Source organism: Gymnoscopelus braueri (genome assembly GCF_963280865.1).
Source record: "Gymnoscopelus braueri genome assembly, chromosome: 3".
Lineage (NCBI taxonomy): Eukaryota > Metazoa > Chordata > Actinopteri > Myctophiformes > Myctophidae > Gymnoscopelus > Gymnoscopelus braueri.
Window position 1 is genome coordinate 16,524,138 of NC_137612.1, and position 17,500 is coordinate 16,541,637.

The 17,500-nt window shown below is 43.0% G+C and overlaps 1 protein-coding gene across 2 annotated transcripts in view; it reads left to right on the top strand.

Moving 5' to 3' along the window:
- Positions 1–17,500, top strand: part of flnba (filamin B a) — a 75,622-nt gene that overhangs the window by 36,132 nt on the left and 21,990 nt on the right. For both annotated transcript variants that reach the window (XM_080422219.1, XM_080422220.1), the window contains exons 17-33: positions 1–9; positions 146–236; positions 782–951; positions 1,105–1,222; positions 1,347–1,426; positions 1,861–2,046; positions 2,451–2,765; positions 3,561–3,675; positions 5,290–5,490; positions 5,569–5,742; positions 6,285–6,447; positions 11,429–11,589; positions 13,274–13,441; positions 14,243–14,366; positions 15,048–15,201; positions 15,367–15,556; positions 16,280–16,527. The exon at positions 1–9 is cut by the window's left edge and continues 152 nt beyond it. In XM_080422219.1, the coding sequence (XP_080278345.1) occupies positions 1–9; positions 146–236; positions 782–951; positions 1,105–1,222; positions 1,347–1,426; positions 1,861–2,046; positions 2,451–2,765; positions 3,561–3,675; positions 5,290–5,490; positions 5,569–5,742; positions 6,285–6,447; positions 11,429–11,589; positions 13,274–13,441; positions 14,243–14,366; positions 15,048–15,201; positions 15,367–15,556; positions 16,280–16,527 (2,667 nt within the window). The remainder of the gene's footprint in view (positions 10–145; positions 237–781; positions 952–1,104; positions 1,223–1,346; positions 1,427–1,860; positions 2,047–2,450; positions 2,766–3,560; positions 3,676–5,289; positions 5,491–5,568; positions 5,743–6,284; positions 6,448–11,428; positions 11,590–13,273; positions 13,442–14,242; positions 14,367–15,047; positions 15,202–15,366; positions 15,557–16,279; positions 16,528–17,500) is intronic.

Consider the following 17,500-nt stretch of genomic DNA (forward strand, 5'->3'; position numbering starts at 1 on the left):
ACTGACAAGGTACACACACACACACACACACACACACACACACACACACACACACACACACACACACACACACATATCACAGTAAACATACAAGTGAAAGAGGAATTTGAGGGTTAAAAACATTATGATTTCCTGCTCCTGACAGGAAGTGCCACGCAGTCCCTTCCAGGTGAAAGTTGAGCCTTCCCATGATGCCTCAAAGGTCAAAGCAGATGGACCAGGACTGTCTCGCACTGGTAACTGTTTCTCTCACACACACACACACACACACACACACACACACACACACACACACACACACACACACACACACACACACACACACACTTGGATCATTAACTAGATAGGTAATTAAGGTGTCAGGTATTAGACGTCAGTAAGTAAAGCTACAATTTGTTTTATGTCTCTCCCGGCGTAGAGAGGTCATTGCAACAATGTCCTAGGTACCATAATGATGGCAGCATCTAGTGTCCAATCCTGTATGCCGTGTGCTTCAAATCACTGTATTGATATTGTCAACCAGCAGGGTCTAAATACTGTATCTCAGTGGGAGTATACTATAGTAGGGAAACCCCCTAACCACTGCAAGATGTGCTAGTTAATAAATTGGTGAAAATAATGTTTTATTTGTTCAAATAAATCCATGATTGTAGGTTTAACCTATCAAAGTTTTTGTTTGTGTGTGTGTGTGTGTGTGTGTAGCATGTCCATCTGACCATCTGTCTATCTCTGTCTGTCTCTGTCTGTCTCTGTCTCCCTCTCTCTCTCTGTCTCTCTCTAGGAATAGAGTGCGGTAAGCCAACTCATTTTACAGTGTTCACTAAAGGAGCCGGTAAAGCTCCTGTGGATGTTACCTTCTCAGGGGCCAACCGGGGCCCTGCTGTCAAAGACCTGGACATCATCGACAACTACGACTACTCACACACTGTCAAATACACGCCTGTACAACAGGTACACACACACACACACACACACACACACACACACACACACACACACACACACACACACACACACACACACACACACACACACACACACACACCTGTACAACAGGTATACACAATTATGTATACCAATTAATAATAATAACACCTCTTGTAGGGAGAGATGGCTGTCATAATCACATTTGGAGGTGACACCATTCCTAAATGCCCCTTCACTGTTGGGGTCGCAGCACCTCTGGACCTCAGCAAGGTCTCTGTGGATGACCTGGAAGGAAGTAAGACTCTGTCTGTCTGTCTGTCTGTCTGTCTGGATCACTCTCTATTCACCAGTCTGTGTGTCTTCATGTCTCTCTGTTACCCTGTCTCTCTGTCTTCATGTCTCTCTCTCTCTCTCTCCAGGAGTTGAGGTTGATCAGGAACAGAGGTTTTCTGTCGACACCAAAGGAGCAGGAGGTCAAGGTCGTCTGGAGGTCGTGATGGTGAGTACTTTTTGAACACTGTAGAGACAACAGACACTCACTCACTCACTCAGTCACATACATTCAGGGTGTGTGTGTGTGTGTGTGTGCAGTGGTGTAAAGTATCTAAGTACATTTACTCAAGTACTATACTTAAGTACAATTTTGAGGTATTTTTACATCGCTCACATTGCGACGTGTTGTGAGCTTGTAGATCTGCTATTTTCAAACATTTTAGTACTTTTACTTTTGGTACTTTAAGTACATTTTGATACCAATACCTTTGTACTTTTACTCAAGTAAATTTTGAATTCCGGACTTTTACTTGTAACAGAGTACTTCTACATTGCAGTATTGATACTTTTACTTAAGTAAAACATTTGAGTACTTTTTCCACCACTGTGTGTGTGTGTGTGTGTGTGTGTGTGTGTGTGTGTGTGTGTGTGTGTGTATAGATGAGTCCTAGCCAGCGACCTGTGAGCTGTGTGGTGGAACCCCAGCCTGGCAGAGCAGAGTGCAGCCTGGTGCGTTACACTCCTACAGAGGAGGGAGTGTATGCCGTTAACGTGTCCTACGATGGTCACCCTGTGCCGGGCAGCCCGTTCCCCGTAGAGGCCCAGTTACCTCCAGACCCCAGCAAGGTAGGACCTTTGGTCATCATTATTATGTCATTATAGGTGAAAATGTTCAAGAATTGTCGCGCCATGACTTGAAGAGAATTCTAAGTGTGAGCTTTAATGTATTTGTTATTCTTTGAAACAAAGTCTTATGCACACCTGATCAGACCTATAGAATAAAACAAAATGACCTGCACATTGTCTACACTTGCTCAATAGGGACGACTTTATTTAAAACAAATATATATATATATATTTATGACATTTTTATTTAGGTGCTATTATATTCTTGTCTGTTCTGGATTTTAATCTGTGTTTTTTCACTTTTTTGGTGTTCGATTGTTCTGTTCTCTCTCTCTTCCCCTCTCCCCTTGTGTCTCTCTCCCTCCCTCTTATCTCTCACACTTTCTCTCTCTCTCTCTCTTAAGGTGAGGGCGTATGGTCCAGGGTTAGAAGGGGGCATGGTGGGGAGTCCAGCCCAGTTCACCATCGACACTAAGGGGGCCGGCACTGGCGGTCTTGGCCTGACGGTGGAGGGTCCCACCGAGGCCAAGATAGAGTGTTCCGACAACGGGGACGGGACCTGCAGCGTGTCCTACTTGGCCACCGATCCAGGGGACTACCTGGTCAATATACTGTTTGAGGAGGTCCACGTTCCAGGGTCACCCTTCAGAGCCAATATCCACATGCCCTTTGACCCAAGCAAGGTGACCGCAACGGGGCCTGGACTGGACAGAGCCAAGGTGAGGAGGAAGTTCCACCCAGTAAATGAGTGGCTGGACGGACGGACTTATCGACTTAACCCATTAAGACCTGAGGCGATTCTTAAAAATGTTTTCTAAATCCTAAAAGTTTTTTGAAAAAAATCAAAAAAAAATATTTTAAATATTTTTCAAAAATAGCTGATCTACAAGCTCGTAGCGCGGCACTCGACTAAAACGTCTGTTGTAATAAGCCCTGTGCCACTGGACGTCTAAAACGTCCATTGTAATAAGCCCTGTGCCACAGGACGTCTAAAACGTCCGTTGTAATAAGCCCTGTGCCACTGGACGTCTAAAACGTCCGTTGTAATAAGCCCTGTGCCACAGGACGTCTAAAACGTCCGTTGTAATAAGCCCTGTGCCACTGGACGTCTAAAACGTCCGTTGTAATAAGCCCTGTGCCACAGGACGTCTAAAACGTCCGTTGTAATAAGCCCTGTGCCACTGGACGTCTAAAACGTCCGTTGTAATAAGCCCTGTGCCACAGGACGTCTAAAACGTTTTCAGAACCCAAGATATGATGATTTGTGAAATGTTCTGCTCCGTTCACTTCTTGTTTAACTTCTTACTGAAAAAGGCTGTATCTCGGCTCCTAAGCACTTTTTTTTTACAATGAATTGTGGCTGTGGCACTGAATGGCACTTTTTTACAATGAATTTTGGCCAGTGGCACTGAATGAGTTAATGGGTTAAATTTCATCCAGATAAAGATGTTCAAAGGACAGTGGGTAGACTACTGTCACTTCATCTGCCTGTCTGTCTCTGTCTGTCCATGCAGGTAGGACAGAAGAACGTGTTGAATGTGGACTGTTCCAGGGCTGGACCAGGTCAGCTGGATCTGGAGGCTGCACTGGATTCTCCCTCAACTCCTACTAGTAAATCTCCTGCTACTGGTATGAACACAGTCAAAACACAAAAGTCCACGACCGCGATCCATCTAATGGACAGGTACACTGAAACACGCACCAGACACCCACAGTCCAGAGTCCCTACAATCACCCACAGTCCAGAGTTAGAGGTCTTTGCGGGTCTACCCGAACCGAAAATACCTGACAGTACCCGAGAGTCGTATGGGTTTGCTTTGTCATGGTCACTCCGGTCTGGGTCGGTTCAGATCCTCAATTACCTCGGGTCCCGGGGTCTGTATCACTTGTATTTTGAGGTCAGCCATTCTTTTAGTTTAGTTTTGAGTTTTGGTAGGGAGTCGATATCTTTAATGGGTTCCTAGTACATTGAGGTGATAACATGCAATTTAATTTCATCGTCTCTTATTGTAGGCTGCTACGTAGCTGCTAGATTCCATATTCAAATAAAAATAATCAATAAAGCTAAGGCAAGAACACTAAGAAAATGTTTTCAGAATTGATTTAAAAGAGGACACTGATTTGCAAAACTTATATCTTCAGGCAGGGTGTTCCAAAGACTGCAAACACCCAATCACCCCAGTGATTAAGTGCGTTTTAGGAACAAGGACAGCCTTATGTGAGGATCTAAGGCTGCGCACAGGCTCACAGGGGATCCGCATATCTGAAATGGAACTGGGAGCCTGTCCTTGCCGGCCTTTAAAGGGCAAGACCACTTTGGTAGAGGTTTGAGTTGTGTAGTCACCTTGCATTGATGTAACTCTAAAGGTGGACAAGAAATCAAAGTGGTGACTACACTTAACCCAAACCTCTACCAAAGTGGTCTTGCCCTTTAAAAGTCATAAGTAAAATCTTAAAATCAATTCTGAAACTAACAGATAACCAGTGGAAAGCAGCTAAGAGGGCTTTGACGCTGATCAGTGTACTACAGTAATTTGAGAGATTAGCTGCAGGCAGACAAACAGACAAGATTCTCTGCTGTGGCCTGGTAGAGATAATAAATACGCTGTTAGCAGTTGACGCACCTTATAACCAGTTTTACAGCTTCAAAAAAATGGTTGTACTCCCCAATGACTGTTATTAACACATTGGGTACCAGCATTTTATAATAACAGATTACGTTCGGTGCCGAAATCTCACCGTTGAGCTGCGCAGCGCTGTTTAAACTGTAGACTCCACGACGTGCATTCCATGTGAAAAAAAGCATGCCTCCATTTTGCCCGATGGTCCTGGCTAACGCCTGGAACGATAACATCTCTCACGCGAGTAACAATGGCGGAGCGATCGTGCGTACAAAATGAGCCGTTTTCCCCAGCGTAAAAAGTTTCTGAGTTATAGGGGTTTTAGAGAAGGAGATAGAACGGAAGCGGATGGGAGCCATGTTTTTTGACACGGTGATCCATCTGTCCTCTCCTTTACAGAATCACCACGGGTGATTCCAGAGCTGCTCCAGCCCCTCCCGTGTGGAAAAAAACGAAAAAAACGAGACTGATAACTCGTAATTTTACGGTTTTGGCACCAAAGCACTACTCTATGAAAACACGTAATATTACGGTTTTGGCACCCGATGTGTTAACAACGAACCCTCACGTGTTTAAAATAAATGTGAAAAACGATAATTGTAATTTTCTTGTCCTCCTCCAGGTGTGAAGGCAAAGACTGAAGTGGTAGACAACAAAGACGGGACATACACGGTGACATATGAACCTATGACCCCTGGCATGTACACCCTGGTATTGAAGTACGGGGGGAAGGTTGTACCGGCGTTCCCTGCCAAGGTCACTGTTGACCCGGCTGTGGATACATCCAAGGTCAAGGTGTTTGGACCAGGAGTGGAAGGAAAAGGTACAGGACGGAGTTCTGCGTGAAGTCTGGTTGTCCTCTCTTCTTCACTCCATACTTACCTTCTCTTCTCTTCTCTAGCCGTTTTTAGAGAAGCCACAACAGAGTTCACGGTGGACGCTTGCGCCTTGACGAGGCGAGGAGGAGACCACTTGAAGTCGCAGGTCCGAAACCCGTCAGGTGCCATAACAGAGTGTGTGGTGACCGATGAGGAGGATGGGACATACAGTGTGGAGTACACTCCTTATGAGACGGGTATGTCTTACAACCATGACTTTGAACGCCAGTGGTAGAATATATTCTTCTTCTTCCTCCTTCGGCTAGTTCCCTTCAGCGGTCGCCACAGCGGATCATCTGTGTCTGGTCCTGTTTTGTGTCTTCCTCCGTTACTTCAGCCACCTGCATGTCCTCTCTCACCGCATCCATAAACCTCCTCTTTGACTCTTCCCTCTTCTCCTCTTACCTGTCACGAATCACTCCTGAACACTTTTATCAATCCGTATCCACCCTGCCTGCACTCTTCTTCACCTCTCTTCCACGTTACTTTGAATAGTCGACCCCAGGTATTTTAGCTCCTTCGCCGTAGCCAACTCTACTCCTTGCATCCTCACCATTCCACTGTCCTCCCTCTCATCCACACACACATATTCTGTCTGCGCTCCTGCTGACTTTCATTCCTCTTCTCTCCGGTGCATACATCCACCTTTCCAGACTCTTCAACCTGTTCCCTCATCTGTGTGTGTGTGTATGTTGGTATGTGTATGTAAGTCCTCATATCTGTTCATGTGTTATTCCAGGTGTTCACAACGTCCAGGTGTCATACGATGACACTCCTGTCCCCAACAGTCCCTTCAGGGTGTCTGTGTCAGAGGGCTGTGACCCCGGCAGAGTTGTGGCTACCGGCCCCGGGCTGGAGCAGGCCCTTAGAGACAAACCCAACGCCTTCAACATCATCACCAGGTACAATCTATGACAGTGGTTCTCAAAGTGAGGTCCGGGGACCCCCAGGCATCCTTGGAGGGGTTCCAGGGAGTCCCCAGAAATGTTTTGTTAAAATATAGCATCACAATCATTTTAACAACTTAATCCATATTTTATACGTCGGCTATTAAAAAATAGCAGATGTACAAGCTCACAGTGTTTCACTTTGTGCCGCGCTGCGTGCTTGTACATCTATTTTTGAACATTTTAGAAAAAATACCCCGTCTTCTGGGGGTCCCTAGCACAAAACATTTTCAGGTGGGGGTCTGCGGTCAAATGCATATCAATTTGGGGGTCCTTGACTTGAAAAAGTTTGAGAACCACTGATCTACAGTATGCAATAAAATAAAAATTGTGTGTGTGCATTAGGCCTGACCTCTAATAGTCGAATAGTCGACTAATTAGTCGAGGTGTGTGAGTCGACTGCCAATCTCTTAGTCGAATTATAAAAGAAATATTAAAAAAATATATATATATCTCTGCTGTCCGGCCGGAACCAGCTAAATCCAAAATGGTAATTGTTCAGGAAATGAAAACCAAAATATCAATTTTTCAGAAAATTAAGAAAACCTTATATTTTTTAAAACAAAGCAATACTGCCTCATCAAACTTGGTATTGTGACTTTATATATTATCAGATACTTGCATGTGTCATTATATTATCACCACTTTACCCAAATCCAGCTCAAGTGGAGTTAGGAGTTTTGTCCAAACACAAATCCAGCGCAAGTGGAGTTAGGAGGTTTTGTCCATCATTGATAAGAACAGCTGGCAATGGATCTCAAAGCTCACAACACATCACAACGCATTGTGAGCTTGGAGATCAGCTATTTATGGTGAGCGCCATCCTCATATACTAAGTATAGATCAAGCTGAATTCTGTACTTAAACAACTTTTATTTTAACATGCATTGTAAACAACCATGGATCTAACTGTTACCACTGTTGTTCTTCTACAGTTGAGTGCAACAAACAATTCTGCCTCAATACTCAATCATGTATTTAACAAAAGCAATCATGGCACACCAACAATACATAAATGGCATATAAATACAAAATACATTCATGAAAAATAGAATCTGTAGCCTATCAAATCTGTAGCCTACTGCACTAACAATAACAACCACAGTTGAATTTACCTATCATATACCTATCAACATTTTATTATCACTGTGTTGTGTGTTGCGTGTGTGTGGTGGGTGTTTCTTAGTGCTTTAGATTGTCATAAAAGCTGTGAAAGTCTTTTGGCATGATCTCCTTGAGCTCTTGGAGATGTTCGAAACAAACTCCTGCACACACTCATTCTCTGTCCATTAACATTTAAAAAGAAAACACGAGCAGATGACCTTTGTGAAGACACCCTTCTCCTCTTTACTGGGGTAACATCTATCAAACCTTGCACATACATTCTCTTCTCTTCCCAGTTTATGTTCTCCCAAAAGCATTGAAAAATCTTCTCCCTGTCTGCCTCATACAGAGCAGAGCTTCTCTGAGAGCCTGAGAGGAGGGGGGAGTTGTTTGTTTTTGACGGACAGTTTGAGGGTCCAATGGAGTTAGGAGTTTTCGTCAGAGGCGCTTTTTAATACTTTTCATATGTTCAATAGCGTTGATTTATGGGAAAAAAAATAAAAATGAAAATGGAGTTAGCTGGTCCCGGTTGGACACCGACGATATATAATATAATATTAATTAACTATTAGTAAGCCAAAAATAGGATATACATCATGATTTATTGGGAGAAACCAATAGTATATGTTAAATCAGACACTAAGCACCCCTACAGCCCAAATGGAATGTTCCTCTATTAACATATTTGTTTGCATGATTTGACTGAGAGTTTGGCAGTCGAATCAGACCAAACTCTCAGTCAAATCATGCAAAAAATAATAATAATAATACCAAAAAAATCAAAAAAATGTTGTGGGGGGGGTGTCCTTAGTCGACTGCCAGTCGACTATTGGCAATTAGTCGCCAATCAGATTCGACTATACAAATCCTTAGTCGGGGACAGGCCTAGTGTGCGTGTATCTGTGTGTGTATCATTTATGCATGCTCACCTCCCAGTTCGGATTGGGCTGAAAATGTGTTTTAACTTATTATCCTATGATCTATGATCTATGCATGTGTGTTATTATCCTATAATCTATGCATGTGTGTTATTATCCTATAATCTATGCATGTGGCCTCCACCTATAAGTCACTCTGCTTCACCCAGGTTCAGCTCTTTATGTTGGATGTTCCCACATTGGAAGTGATAACAATCTGTTCATGCTAGACTCTCCAGATGGCAAAACCACAAACATTTTCTATCTGGAAGCTATCTTCTATCTTTAAGTAAATAACGTAATTATATTTAAAAACAGACAGAAAAAAGCTGCTTGATTTTAAATCCCTCAGTGGTGCAGACAATCAAGGACAGAAAAAACAAGGCACTCCGTCTTCGGGTGAAAAAAAAACGTTTATTTATTTCTTTAACCCTTTAAGACCGGGAACGCAGCATCTGTGTGTCATTTTTAGATTTCTTTGGGCTATTCAAAAATAGCAGATATACAAGCTCATAGCGCGGCACCGAGTGCCGTGCTATGAGCTTGTAGATCTGCTATTTATTTTTTTATCGTGAAAAATGTGTGCAAATCTTTGGATATATGTATTTTTAAAGCGAACATTTGTAACTCAAATCTTTTTGAAAAAAACATATTTGCTATAATATCAGTGGTTCTCAAAAATGATATGGCCGTGGACCCCCATTTCAAAATATTTTGTTCCAGGGACCCCCAGAAGTTGTAAGAGAGTCAAAAATGTTCGCTTTAAAAATATATATAGCGCGGTATATCTGCTATTTTTGAATAGCCCAAAGAAATCTTGCAATGACAGAGATGCGTTCCCGGTCTTAATGGGTTAAGCAAGACGACTCAGGTCTTCATACAGGGTCTCGGACCTGAGAGTCGACTCACGCTCCACTAAAGAGCACCCGTTTGGTGAGGTATGGGATCCACGCTGCGCTTCCTTCTTTTGTTATTAACTTCATTATATTGTTTGGTATACATCTGTAAGCCAATAAGTCTGTGTTTACAAAAAGGACGCCAGGGAGACATGCTGTTGTTTCTTCACTAGCCACAATGGAAACTGTACTGGTAGCTTCACATGCAATTACATGCAGTCATATTTCATCTGTCGAAGGATCAATAAAATGTTCATGTTAGGAAAAGGTTTGGAATTAATCAAATGTTTTGGAAAATCTTTGGCTATCGTCTCTGTGGAAACCATGTCCAAAACTGTCACTTTCAGGATTCAAATTATAAAATAGCAAAAGTAGCAGATCTACAATCTCAAAACTTGCCGCTTCGCGCCGCGTTTCGAGCTTGTAGATCTGCTACTTTTGCTATTTTATATTTATACTTTGGAAAAGTTATGGAAAGGTTTTGAAAATTGTTATAAAATGTGTGGGAACCCTGTAAATTGTGTTTCTTGTTAAAACATTTCTTTAAAGGATCCCTGGCTAATAAGCCTTAAATGCCTTAATACATTATAATTGCCCTCTATAACTAGAATACATTTTTTAAAACACCTTACATATTTTATTTATTTTAGAAATAGTTCATCTTTCACTCAATAGGGACAACTCCCGTCGCAAGTTGATGATGTCATTTGTGCCTGTGTGGTCCAGCCCTATGGAATGTATGGAATGCATGAGCTAATAAAAAGTTAAAATGTTAAATATTGCTTTGATGCTCATATTAACCTTAGGAAGTATTAAGTAGTTTTTTATTAGCACATGCATTCCATACATTCCAGAGGGCTGGACCGCACATGGACAAATGACATCATCAACTTCCAACGGGAGCGGTCCCTATTGAGTGAAAGACGTACCATTTCTAAGATAAATACATTATTTAAGGTGTTTTTCATTTCTCATTTTAGTAACATAAGTTAAGGCATATTAGGCTTATTAGCCAGGGATCCTTTTAAAGGTCTTTAGACGTCGCTCACAATCCTGATTCATTTCGAATCTCCTGGACAGTCAGCTGTCCTTCAAGGCAAACATTGCTGTGATCACTCAGTCCTGTAGATTCACACTTTACAACATCCGGAGGATCAGACCTGTTCCTCAACAAGCAGACTGGCCAGCTCCTTATCCAAGTCTCAGTCAATCTCCAGGCTTGACTACTGCAACTCTTCTAGTTGCTGGTCTGCTGGCATGGTCTCTCAACCCGTTTACAACTGATCCAGCATGCCTTGTCTTCAACCTCCCCAAAATGTTCATGTTTGATTTATTTGTTAGATCCCCATTAACTTACTGTACAGTTACAGCAGCTACTCTTCATCAATACATAACATCCATACAACAAATTCATCACAAATTACAGACCGTACAACACAAAGACACTAACTCATGACCTGTTTAATACATTCAGTAGCTCTATAGTACAATTTAATCTTCGGACGGACGGACGGACGGGGTGCAAAACATAGTCTCGGCCATGCCAGGCCTGACGGAGATAAATAATAGAAAATAAAAGCGGGCCTAAGGAGCTTCCTTGAGGAACTCCACAACTGACAGGCCTCAACCCAGAATAACTTCCATTAAAATATACAGGATATTTCCTGTCAGTGAGATAACTCTTGACCCATGCAGCAGCAGATGCTTCAAAGCCAGAACAGCTCAATTTATTCAATAACAACGTCAATCATTGTCTCCTCTCTCTCTTTCTCTCTTTCTCTCTCTCTCTCTCTCTCTCTCTCTCTCTCTCTCTCTCTGTGTGTGTGTGTGTGTCTGGTGTAAGGTGCTGTATGTGGGGCTGCAGTGGCTCAGGAGGTAGAGTGGGCGATTGGGGACTGGAAGGTCCCGGTTCAATCCCTGACTCCTCCTAGCTCCATTGTTTAAGAGGAAGGAGGTATAGGAAGACTAGGGTTCACCCAGGTCTGTCTGTCTGTGTAACGTTTTGTTTCGTTTTATCAGGGGAGCTGGTATTGGAAAATTGGGGATCACAGTCGAGGGTCCTTCAGAGTCCAAGATGTCCTGTAAAGACAACAAAGATGGCAGCTGCAGTGTGGAGTATGTCCCCTACACTCCTGGACTGTATGATGTCAACATTACCTATGGAGGACAGCACATAGCCGGTAAGATATACTTTTTATATACTACTACTATCTACTAACTACTAGCCAGTGGTGGAAAGTAACTTAAGTACATGTACTCAAGTACTGTACTTAACTCATTCAGTGCCATGCTTATTTATGGCAGTTTGGCTCTGAGTGCCACAGCCAAAATTCATTGTAAAAAAAAAGTGCTTAGGAGCCGAGATACAGCCTTCTCCAGTAAGAAGTTAAACAAAGAGTGAATGGAGCAGAATATTTTCAAATCATGATAAAAATATATATATTTCCAAAAGATTTGTATACATTTGAAAACTTGTAATGGGACATTCTGTATAATGAGTGCTTTTACTTTTGTTACTTTTGATGCCATTTGATTCATTTTGATACATTTTGATGCCAATGCTTTTACACTTTTACTCAAGTACATTTTGAATTCCGGACTTTTACTTGTAACAGAGTATTACTACATTGCAGTATTGATAGTTGTACTTAAGTAAAACATTTGAGTACTTTTTCCACCACTGCTGCTAGCAGAGAGTTACTCTTGAATGCAGGCTTTGAGAGGCAAAACAATACCGAAAGAAAAATCTCTTTCTCTTCTCCTCTCTTCTCTTTCATGTTAACCTCGTAATGACATAATGTTTGCCCCATCATCATGACATCATCATAATGTCTTTGGCTTTGATTACGTTTCCTTGGATAAACGATGTGTTTTATTGGCTGGCCTTAAGCCTGCGGTGGCTGTTCTTGGCCGGCTTCAAAAGAGAAGGGGTTTTCTGTGAAGATCAAGTTTAATTTAATTGTCTTTGTCCAGAAAAGCTCAGCTTGTTGTCTCATTAAGGAGGCTTTATACTGACAGCTGTGGGATTGTGGTAAGTATGTGTTTGCCTCCATGTGTGTGTATGTTTGTGTCTTCACATCTGTGTTAGAGTGTGTGTGTGTGTGTGTGTGTGTGTGTGTGTGTGTTTGTGTGTGTGTGGGGGAATGCTAGCCTGGTAAACCCTCCCTCCGGAAATCTAATTTCTATTTGATTCCAGGAGTGAGTCTGGCCTTATCGCCCATTCTGCAATATTGGCTGCAGGCTGAGTTGGGCGGAAGTAATACCGTTGACTGACAACCCCTTCAGCCAATGATATTTTTTCCCCTTCAGCCAATCAGCAGTTCACCAGTCTAATGTGACGTCAACGGGACTTTTGAGACAGCCAAGCCCAAAATGGGTTGCCTTATTCGGGTACATGGGTGTCACTGCCCACCCCTACCGGTTCTCTAAATTTTTATTTTTAAATAGGCTTTGTCATGATTAATTGACCACATATATGAAGTTAAACAACTAAATTCTATCCAAACGATATCTTATAAGTAAATTCCGTGCCTCAAAATAGAAGTTAGAGAGCTTTTTGAAGTCAAAAAATCGCGGAGATTATAGCGGACAGAAAAAGATGGCTGCCGTTCGTGTTTTGGGCTCACTCGAACTCGCCACCTGATTGGCCAACTGTCGCTGTCAATCACAGAACGATGTGCGACGACGCTGATAGGCTCGGTTAGCTGGTAATTCCACTAGAAACCCCCACAATGGGCTATCAGGCCAGACTCACTCCTGGAATCAAATAGAAATTAGATTTCCGGAGGGAGGGTTTACCAGGCTAGGGGAATGCATGCATAGACCAATCCTAACTCCTCCTCCTGTCCGTTGGGTCTTTCACAGGAAGTCCATTTAAGGTGCCGGTGACGGATGTGGTTGACCCTGCCAAGGTCAAGGTGTCAGGTCCCGGTGTGGGTTCAGGGGTCAGGGCTAACATCCCACAATCCTTCACTGTGGACTGCAGTAAGGCAGGCGTGGCTCCATTGGCTGTGGCTGTCACAGCTCCTAAAGGTAGCTTTGATTCATTTAATTAATACAATTTAAATTCTTTTTTTTATGGAGAGTTGATGGGAAAACTATATATACACACACACACACACACACACACACACACACACACACACACACACACACACACACACACACACACACACACACACACACACACACACACACACACACACACACACACACACAAAACTAGATGACTGGCCTTCACAGGCCATGCATGTCGTGAACGAAGCAGGTCGGGATTACATGGTTAGTATACTGTACATGTTATGATGACTTCCTCTCATACTTCCCATACTGCACCTTCTGTATTCTCACCCATGCGTCTTGATTTTTGATAAAGATGCCTTCATCGTCCTCTCCTCCATCCCAACACTACTGCCATTCCTCTAAATCACATACTTCCATATTATGGCTTTTGCCTACTTTGCCTACTACTTCGCTGTCACTTATATTTTTGGCTATGCAGCTCAAACGTCGGGGAAGCCGATGCATACAATCTCCCAAACACAGGTTTTCTTTCAGTCCGAATTGCCATTTGCCACTGCACACCTTAGGGTCATATGAGACACAAACGCCAAGTTTGAAACCGTTCCGTCGGACACTTTCCGAGTTACGCCGGCCACAGAGTGACACACACACACACACACACACACACACACACACACACACACACACACACACACACACACTGATTTTGTTCATCACAGTTTAGATATAATATGACCAGCTTTTCTGATTTATTTTCAAACGTATTTATGTTATTTAACGTTATTATTGATTGATATTTCTTTAACCCAGGTGTGGCAGAGCCAGTAGAGGTGAGAGACAATGGAGATGGGACCCACACAGTTTGTTACACTCCGTCTGTAGAGGGACAGTACGCTGTGGCCGTCAAATACAATGATGAAGACATTCCTCGCAGGTAATGTCACTCAGCTTTTCATTTATGTTCACAAAGAAGTAAGAAGAAACAAACACTCTCTGATGCAGAACTCTTACTGTGTTTTATCATGAGTTTATAAAATGGATTGCTTTGGTCCTTGATTAGGATTGGCTGAGCCACGTTCGGAGCCGTTGTAAAATGCTCTATAAACGCACACAGCTGTGACCGCCTGTATCAGTATTACTAAGCCAAACAAATTGTTTCAAAATGTCTGATTTAGTTGTGGGAGTCCATCTGAATGTAAATGTTGCATAGCAGCCGCCTTGTTTCTGCAAGGCAGTTGGAGAATACTTTCTTTATTATCGTTCTAGTGAAATCAATATTAAAAACAGTTTTAATTGGGATATGTCTGTGATTTTCATGATTCCGTATTTGGTAATCATTTTATAAAAGCAATAAGCCACGCGTCATCGTTTACTGTGATTTTAGAACTGGTAAGGGGGTTTTAAAATCACCGTAAACCAAGGTTACAAGTCTTCTCCAGTGGCGACTGCCAGTGATTACAGAGACAGGACCATAGCCATTTGCTTTGCCATGTGTGCAACCTGCAAACACCTCATCAACAATCACAGACACATACAGTACTGTAGACACCCACTGAAAATATGAGTGTCAAAAACAGGTCCGATGCTTAAAAGTTTTCCTCTCCTCTCCTCTCAGTCCATTCAAGTTTAGAGCTCTTCCTACCCATGATGCCAGTAGGGTTCGTGCTAGTGGTCCTGGTTTGACTTCAGGACTTCCCGCTAGCTTCCCAGTTCAGTTCACCATTGACGCCAAGGACGCAGGACATGGTCAACTGAGTGTACTTATTACTGTGAGTCTCGCACGCGCACGCGCACACGCACACACACACACACACACACACACACACACACACACACACACACACACACACACACACACACACACACACACACACACACACACACACACACACACACACACAGTCAATTACATCATATCTTTATTCTGTCTCCAGGATGCGGATGGTAAAGTGAAGCAGACCAGTATCCAGGATGACGGTGCTGGTACTTACCATGTGTCATACGTACCAGATAAAGTGGGTCGCTACACCATCGTTGTAAAGTATGGAGGGGACCAGATTCCGTCGTCTCCGTACCGTGTCAGAGCTGCTGCCACCGGAGATGCCAGCAAGTGTACCGTCACTGGTATGTCGCAAGTTGGTAAACCTGGTTGCATTGCACACACTGATGGCCAATAGATATAGTACCTTTATTAGAAGGATAAACCCCTTGAGATGCACCGTCTCATTTTCGAGGGGGTCCTTAAATAGATGCTCCTTCCGACGTCGGAAAATCTCCCGGTTTCGGAAAGGCTTTCCGAACTAGGAGGAGCACGGGTTCCGAGGAAAAGTTCTCAGATCGCCCATCCAAAGCTCAGAATGACGTCAATTTGTACTTCTATCACCTCCCTTTCCGAAGAAAAGTTCGAACGTCAGAAGGAGTATGCCGTCAGGCAGAAATCTTGTATGTCCAGAACAGGGACAAAAGAACCTGTTGAACCTGTGTTGAACCTGTGTTGAACCTGTGTTGAACCTGTGTTGCAATGGATCCAATGTAACTATTATTTAGTCACAAGCCCTTGTTAATACTTTTCATTGGTTCAGTATTTTTTTAAACCCACTATCCAAAATAAATCCAAAATAAATACTAAAAACAGCAGATCTACAAGCTCACAATATGTTGCGATGCAACTCATTGATCGGCTATTTTTGCTACTTTTGAGTGACACTGTAGTATGACAAAGTAGGGCATTAATTTACAACAAAAAAAAACATACAAATGTGAAATACCGTATGGAGATACATGGTTTGTACATTTGTGTGTGTGTGTGTGTGTGGTAAAAAGAATAACCTACTGGTTGATCCACAGGTCCCGGGATGGGTCCGACGGTGGGCGTCGGTGAGGAGCTGGGGTTGGTGGTGAACGCTAAGCATGCTGGGAAGGGGAGGGTGAGCTGTGTGGTGGTGCAGCCTGACGGGAGCGAGGTGGAGGCCGAGGTGTTGGAGAACGAAGACGGAACCTTTGACATCTTCTACTCTGCCCCCGCGCCCGGGAACTATGTCATCTATGTCCGCTACGGAGGAGAGAACATCCCCAGGAGTCCCTTCAAAGTCATGGTGAGACACACATTACTGTATGAAATGTCAAATAAACATACTATTTTAAAATTGGCTTAACACATTGAATGCCAATCGCGTAGATCTACGCGAACCTATTTAAAGCCGCAGCGTGCCAGTCGCGTAGATCTACGCGAACCGCCGATTCCCATTGATTTTGCCCCAGGTGCACTTTCCGAATTTTTTTTATTGAAAATTGATTTGATTTTTTTTATTTTGTTTCCGGTTTCCGGTCGGAAACAGAATTATTCGGGTTCCGTTTTTTTTCGATCGTATCCGCTTCCTGTCTGGGATCCTGTTTAAAACTCGATTTTCTCGGTTGTTGTTTTTCTCCTCGCTGATCACTGTTTACCGTTGATCGGCTGTATCTTCAAGATGGCGGCACGGATTTGGAAACTATTTTCGCTGGCCGTTTCTCACGGATCCGCCGTGTGTTTAGAACCAAATGAACGCGCACTTTTAACTTATTTAGCGAGGTCTGTGGCGACATGAAAAAAACAAAAAAACAACAATAAAACGCTGGCACTGGTGAGTACATTATGAGATTAAACTCTGGCATGGAATGTGTTAAAGGAGGACCGGACCTCTGACATGTCATGTCACCATGACTCAGCCACAACCATTTAAGGAGTTCCCATTGCAGCTACGCCCAAATATGGAATGTGTTGTCTAACCTCAATGTGTCGCCATGGCATTAGCAAACAAATCAGTCAGCTCCATATATGGGCACAAAAGGGGGCATCTCCATATATGGGTATATCAGGAAGATCGGCAGTGTGACTCAGGTGTGAGGGCCGCATAGCGGCCCGAACCTCTAGTACTTTATCTAGTACATAAATCAGCACTTTTTTGTGTGTGAATAAAATGTTATTTTGTCCAATCTGTATGGTAGAGTATGTTTATACAATATAACATATACAATTGGCCTGGTTGTTGGTCTTCTATTGAGACATTTTAATCCTGTGACTAGGTT